Here is a 7,607-nt window from a genome sequence, read left to right as displayed (position 1 = left end):
GAGGAGAATGTAATCATTGCAATTAAATGATGCTGTAAAGCCAATGTTCTTCCATGTAAACTATCACTCAGCTCACAATAAGAAAAACAAAAAACATGAACTTTAAAAAAAAAAAAAGGCTTCATTTTGAGGTGTTAAACATCCTCTCTAGATTCCTGATCTTGCTCCATTGTACTTCCATCTGTTTGGTCTCCTGAAAGTAGCCCTTCAAGGACAAAGGTTCACTCCTGATGATGAAGTGAAGATAGTGGTGTTTTTGTGGCTCACAGCTCAGCCTAAAACATTTTTTAATAACAGAATACAAAAGCTTGTTGACAGGTGGATAAATTGTATTGAAAAGCTAGGAGGCTGTGTCGAAAAATAATACATTTGTCTTTTCTAAAAGTTGATTAAAATAAATTACAAAGCCAGAGTGCAGATAATTTTTGACTCACCCTCATATGTTTGTGTGTGTTTTATATGATATGTATATACACACATACCTCTCTGGATTTAGAGAACACATTGTTTATTCCTGACAGAAAAAACAAAACAAAACAAGAATAGCATCTTGATGACAAGCAAACACATTCAACTAAAACTGTTCTACATTTTTCTCTGTTGCCTCCCATTACACTTCATAAAAAGCCTCTGTCCACCCAAATTCTTCTTTGAACCCAACATGAGCGTCCTGTGTACACTCGGCCTTCTCCCAGGTCATCATCTCCTCCAGCTCACATCCCTCCAGAAGGCTGCCCTGACTACCCAGCCTTTGCCGTATGTCAAAGCATTCATTCAATACTCAGCATGCTCTACCTGGTTTTAGCATTTACCTGTTATGAAACCATCTGATCAAATGGACGAGAACAGACTGTCACCAACAAGCTGTATGGACTGAGTCACTTCTCACCTCAACACCTAGATTCCTTCCCTTCAAAATGAGAGACTTGGACTAGGCGGGATTCTGAAATCCCAGGTAAAAAGAAAATTTAGGTGTGTTCAAAACTCATTTAATTTAATCATCCTTACCTATTTGCCTTCCACCCAGTACACACACACACACGCATATTGTACAGACCAGGGGCCTATATGACTGGACAAGAAAGAACCAGGATCTCACTTTGTAACTGAAACTGGAAGCATCATCATAGCCAATCCACTTCTTCCCCTGGTAGGCATATGGGACAAACTGATTGTCAATCCAGCGTTTCTTCGCTCTCTGAACAAAGTTGCAAATCTGCCAGAAGGATCATAAAGTTAGTCCCATCAAATGTCATGGAGAGAGACACACTTATTCTTTTCCTAGGGATAAAGAGACCAAGAATCCCCCGCCAGGGAGTGAGAAGAAGGTAAACCAAAGAAGGAGAAATCACTCAATGACCTTTTTTTCTGAATAAATTCCTAACATTCTATATTCCTTCCTATAATGTCCATGAGCTAGAGAACATAGAAGTGGGTGATATCCTTAAGAAACTACATCGGGGGTTAGTAAATGATACCAATACAAAACTACTAGCAGTAACAAACCTGATCCTTGACCAAATTTGTATTGTTTTTCTAAGTGTTTCATAAATAAGTTCTTCTCTGTTGATTAGACCTCCGCATAAACTTCCTCATATAGGTAGCTCTCAGTCTAGCTTTGGCATCTCTAATAGTTCTAAAGGTCTTAAAGTCAGGGACTAGGTTATCAATACCAATTGAGCATTTAAGTTCTACATGTGTGGCCAGCATTGCACTAAAAGCTTTGTTATAGGTTATAAACAAGTAGAGTTGTTCGAGTTGTGCTGCAGAAATTAATGTCTATGTCATTTTCTTTGGTGCTTTAAAAATTCTGCCTATAAAGATCTCTTTGAACCAAAATGCGCTTCAATACCATTATTTCAGCTCTGCCATCAGTGATAATCATACTTCATTATATTAGCAGAAAACACCTCTCCATCCGTCTAGAACTAACATTGGAAAAATATTTCTCACCTACACCACTGTAGTCTAAGGTAAGGATATAGCTTTTCATCTAGCATCCCCTACACACCCTGTGTTTTCATGTCTGCTGTCACCTCTACCTGGGAAATCTTTCCCATCCTGTCATTTTTGTCCATCAGAATCCTTCCTATGTTTCAAAATCTAGCTTCCCAGTGGATTTTTCCATATCTCTTCAGCCACCTGCAACATTCTTGCACTGCTTATTGCCTGCTATTTTGTTTTATATTCCCTTCCTAAATAGCAAGATTTTTGAAACTTTTTATTGTGAATTGAGTGAAGATTTGCAGAGTAGATCATCAGTTTTACATTCAACAAATCCTACACTTCACTTCATCTCAATCCTCTCAATGTAACACCATTTATTCTACTTCCTCCCAGTAGTTCTCAATCCTCAATCTTCTGAATTTTGTACTGATGTGAATGCTGCCCTTTTAATCTCAAATCGTTGACAATTCTATGGTGTGCCTGTCTCATTAGTGCTGTTGTCCCCCACTATATCCCTATCTTCTGCTTGGCTGAAAATTGAGCCCGGGAGGTGAGTTCAGTTCCAGACCAGAAGGGTGACCAAAGACCATATAGTCTTGGGTTCCATCAGTCTCTGTCTGGCCAGTAGCCTGGTCTTTTTGATGAATTTTAATTTTGTTACACATTTCCTCCCATTCTATCCAAGACCTTTTAATGTGATTCCTTTCAGAACAGTTGGTAGTGGCAGCTGGGCACCATCTAGTTTTTTTTTACCTCAAAGTAATGGAAACTAATGTTCACATGGTCCATTAGTCCACTGGACTTATTGTTACCAAGCATCTTCAATTTTCATCACTCTTCTGTCCTCTGGATAGGGAAAGACCAATAGCTGCACCTCAGATGACTGCTCATGAGCTTTTAAGATCCCAGGTGCTACTCACCAAAGTAGAATATAGACCATTGTCTTTATGAACATGTTATGCCAACTAATCATGATTCTGAAATTCTAGGCCCAGCAATTCTCAATAGCAAACTTTTCTGAGATTGAGATTTAGGGGGTCAAACTGGAGTAGAGGAGAAAGAAGCTATAGTACAGGATGTCTTGGAATTGCTTCAAACTGAGCTAGTAGTGAGGAGAGAGAGAGTTGGGAAGCATAAATGAAATAAAGATTGGTCATAAGTTGCTAATCACTGAAGCTTGGTCTTTGAAATACAGCAGTACTTTTATATGCATTGTAAGTATTAATGCTTGTTGATTAGACCATACAGTGAGTCAATATTTACCTGTAAAACATTTTAGATCCTTTGAAAGGTGGAACATCTGTCCCCCTCACAACCCAATCCCTCACAAATAACTCAAATAATTCTCCTAAAGAAAAAGAGAATATTCCAGGTTTCATTTGCCCTAGAAAACTCCATCTTAGCCCTGTCTCTAGGGTTCACCCTAGCTCTTGCTCCTAACTTTGTCCTTGCCCGTGTTGGGAAGAGGCCCTTTCCCATCACCTCAAAATAAGCCAAGAAGCCAGATTGCTTGGTGTACTTCCCTGGAGGTGCTGGTCCTGTGGCCATGGCCCCCAGCCAAGTTTCAGAGGTTTTGAGGAGACAATATGTGCGTCCATAGGTGGGTAACCCCATGATGAGTTTCTCTGAGGGTGCCCCAAGCTTTCGCCAGTAATTCATGGCATATGCCTGCAAATAGGAAAAACACAAACCCCTCCTTATTATTAAAAACCAATCATCTGGGATCAGGAGCAGATAACTGCGCCATTTGAGATCTTTCTTTTCTTACCGATGATTTGGAGTCTCCAGGCCAAGAGAACAGGGGGCTATTGTGTCCTGTGAACTTTTCCCAGGGCCCATGGAAGTCATAAGACAAGATGCTGATGAAATCCAGGCATCTGTAAGGGACAGGAGGAAGAGATCATCACAGAAACACCATCACAGAATGTCTACTGGTCACCCTAGTGACCTTCTTTCCCTTTCTGCCAGTGGGGCCCCAGGCTGTGCCCAGGCTGTGCAGCCACTTGAAATGTTGATATTGGCACAAACTTCTGGTTAAGGATAGTTGTGCATCAGGATGCATAACCTAAGCTGAGGTCAGACAAGAAAACAATTACAATCAGGCTTGATATAGGTGATGCAGATGCTAATATAGGTTTGCATACATTGTCTGACTCCAGAGCCACATGAGTATTATTCTGTCTTGGAGAATCAGGGAAGGTGATTCCTTAATAAAGACAGAAGAGTTGAACCACATCCCAAAGAATGATTAGAAATTAGCAATGTGGTAAGAGTGAAGGATAGTCCAATCAACTGGAATACAGAGTCCCATAGCACTGAAACAACCTCAGTTCTACCATTCCAGGAACCATTGAAACCCATCTCCTCCAGAACACTTCCGTAGTCATTGTTGCTGGATGCCGTCGAGTCGATTTTGACTCATAACAACTCCAGGCAACAGCATAGAACTGCTTCATAAGACTGCCTTGGTTCCATCTGTATAGAAGCAGATTTCCAGATCTTCCTCCTGTAGGGCTGCTGAGCAGATTCAAACTGCCAACTTTCAATGAACCAGGCCTTCTTGCTTTCTTAATTACCAGATGTAATCGAGCACATACCAGGTGACAGGTATAAGAGTTTAAACTGATTATCTCATTTTAATCTGGCAAATGTCCTATGAGGTAAGTACTATAACTATCTCTACTTGAAAGAAGTTGAAACTCCGACAGCTTAATTAATCTGCCTGAGGCCACCGAGCTAGGTGTAGGCAGGGCTCCCTCAATCTGGCGTCCTTTCAATACCAGCATAAATAAACTCTACACGGCATTAATGCTATGTACCCTCTTCCTCCCACATTGAAACAGTTCCCTTAGGGCAGAGGTGGAAAACATCTGGCCTGCAGGCTGAATAAGGCCCTCAAAAACATTGGGTCTGGTCCTGCCAAGGCAACTGCAGTTCCAGCCATCACATTATTATTAAGTGCCCTCGTTGTTTATCCTACAGCACCACACCAGAACTCCCGCCATCACACTGTTGTTGTTAACTAAATGTTTGAACAACTATAACAGGCTAATTTTTAAGTTGATAATTTCATATGGTCCATGAATGATGTTATAAATTTTGGCCAAAAAAAAAAAAAAAAATTGTTCCCCACCCCTGCCCTAGGGTCTTCCCACACAGGGACATCCCATCCACTCTTTTGTTCAGGATCCCCAACAGTTTTCTCCTTTCTAACTACTTGATTCCTGACATTTTAAAATATTAGCCCAGAGCCAGTGTGTCCAGGAAGATTTATGAGCCATTCTGTCTGGTTTCATCATCTTTGCAAGGAGACTTGTGCTCTGTAAACTAGGACTAACTAGGCATTACAATTTTTTATTTTGTAGTAGTGATTTTTAATTCATCTATGCCTCTTATGGAGTCCTGGTGTGGCACTGTGGGTTACGTGCTGGACTGCAAGGTCAGTTTAAACCTCAAGATTGGCAGTTCAAGCTTACCAGCCACTCCTCAGAAGCCCTATACAGGGTTGCTGAATCAGAACCAACTCAACTGTACTTAACAACAACAGCCCTCTTATGGCAGCCACCTGCTGCCTGAAGTCTGGATAAGCAGTGGCCAGCACCATGGGATTCCATCTTTGGGAGTCCCAGCAGAGATTCTCCCTGCAATTGATCTTGCAGGAGGGAGGATCCTACATCATCTCCCTCTAATCTCCATAGAAAGCCCCATGGGGTAAGGCAGTGTTCATCTTTGTCCCCATCCACCCTCCTAATCCACCCCACACACTTACATTTATATATGGGAGCAAGCATATGAGGTGCTCAGGGACAATGCCTGGGCAGTTCTGGAGCTCAGGTTGTTGATCTGACTCCTCCCTGTCAATGCTCTGTCCCAGCAAGGCAGCATCCACTCACCTTCCTAGAAGGCGAACATCATAAGATGTTTGAATGATGTGTGGGACTCCAGAGACAGCAGCAGAGAGCAGCAACTTTGGGTGAAAGTTGTTGATCGCCTCCTTTTTGAAGGCAAACATGAGCTCCTAAAAGGCGAGAGAGATAGACCCAGAGAATCAATCAAAACAGAGTCAGGGAAAGAGAGAGAGGCAGAGAGACAAGTAGACTCCTGAGCCCCTTGAGCCAGGTTCTGGAATGTAAAGGTGACTCCCACACAGGTTCTGAGTAACGCTCAGGAGAGGACAGACATGGCACAACATGGTAAGTCATTTAAGAGAGACTCACAGGGGTTAGTGATGGTCCTGTGGTAGGATTCTCACCATCTTTGCAGGAGACCTGTGTTAGATTCCCCATCAATGCTCTTCGTGCAGAGTTATCACCCATTTGTCAGTGGAGGCTGGCATATTGCTATGATGTTGAGCAAGTTTCAACAGAAATCCTAGACTAAGATGGACTAGAGGGATAGGTCTAGACATCTACTTCCAAAACTCATCCAATGAAAACCCAGTGGATCACAATGGTCTGGTCAACAACAAGCATAGGATTCAGACTGACATTGCCTATGGACGCTCAGGAGGCTGTTCAGAGAAGACATCTCTTAGGCTAGACAATTGGACCAAGATCCGGATGCAGACATAGCACACATGCTCAGCTGCTCCTTTGACCAATGCCGCTAAGGTGAGGGCAATAAAGGAACATTCTGTTACCTCTCTCCTGCCCCTGCCCCTGTTTATGTTCCTCTTTTGCTATGAGCCCAGATAGGATAAAACCAGGACTTCAACCCAGTTCACTCCTGTCCGACCCCCGGCTGAGAACTTGTTTTTCCAACCCAGATACACTGAATCTACATGTTAACAAAATCCCCAGGTGATTCCTTTGCATGCACATTATTCTTATGTGTACACATGTTTGGATTCGAGAGCTGCCACACTGGCCTTACTTCAATTAAGAAGAGAAAATTCCACCGGTCATGTATGGGGCTGCCTCTTAGTCCAGGGTACAAGAAGAATAGGTCGAGACCATCAAAGTTATATGTCCTCAGGAGGGATATAACGGAATCAATAAACTTTTCCCGGCGAAGGGAGGTGGACAACATAGCGGTGAACCTGTGGAGAGACCAAAGGGGGAGACAAGAAACACAATCTGCAGGATGAAAACCTCCTACATGGCCCCTTGGTTTTGTGGTATGTTGATGCACAGAGGATATGGATGGAGGAAAGGAAGGGGACCTTTAAATACTCAAAACCTTTTATAGTTCTTACTAAGGCAGGTGGAGGGAGGGACTTTAAGGGTGAGTTGGAGGTTGCCAGACAGAAATACCAATGGCTAGATATCCCAAAATGGAGATTTCAGGCAACAGGGAGAAGATGGAAACCACACCCTGCCCCTAGCCAGATGCACAGGGAACAGCAGGTACAAGACAAACAGTATGGCCTGGGGTTGGGAATCCTGACTTGTCCACCAAAAACATGGTTTAAACACTGGCAAAACACTTAGCCTTTCTCTGCCTGCTTACCTAAGACTTGTACTCTAACTGACATTCTTTCCCTGACAGGATTGGAGTAGAAAACATGAACCAAGGGCCAGAATTTCCAGAAAGATGTATGATCTAATCTGGGCCTAGACTGAAGAACATGGTACAAGAGACCACATTCTGACAAGGTACCTGGTCCCTTTTCTCTTTTGTTTCTTTGCTTGCTTGCTTACTTACTTACTGTTGTTGTTTTT

The 7,607-nt window shown here is 42.6% G+C and overlaps 1 protein-coding gene across 1 annotated transcript in view; it reads right to left on the bottom strand.

Moving 5' to 3' along the window:
• Nucleotides 1-7,607, bottom strand: part of OVGP1 (oviductal glycoprotein 1, 120kDa) — a 26,223-nt gene that overhangs the window by 9,544 nt on the left and 9,072 nt on the right. The window contains exons 5-9 of the mRNA XM_006865995.1: nt 6,820-6,985; nt 5,841-5,965; nt 3,716-3,824; nt 3,430-3,615; nt 1,100-1,216 (exon numbers count right to left, since the gene is read on the bottom strand). Of these exons, the coding sequence (XP_006866057.1) occupies nt 1,100-1,216; nt 3,430-3,615; nt 3,716-3,824; nt 5,841-5,965; nt 6,820-6,985 (703 nt within the window). The remainder of the gene's footprint in view (nt 1-1,099; nt 1,217-3,429; nt 3,616-3,715; nt 3,825-5,840; nt 5,966-6,819; nt 6,986-7,607) is intronic.

Source organism: Chrysochloris asiatica, unplaced genomic scaffold (assembly GCF_000296735.1).
Source record: "Chrysochloris asiatica unplaced genomic scaffold, ChrAsi1.0 scaffold00085, whole genome shotgun sequence".
Taxonomy (NCBI): Eukaryota; Metazoa; Chordata; class Mammalia; order Afrosoricida; family Chrysochloridae; genus Chrysochloris; species Chrysochloris asiatica.
Note: the sequence above shows the minus strand (reverse complement) of the source record. Positions and strands in the feature narration are given on the sequence as shown.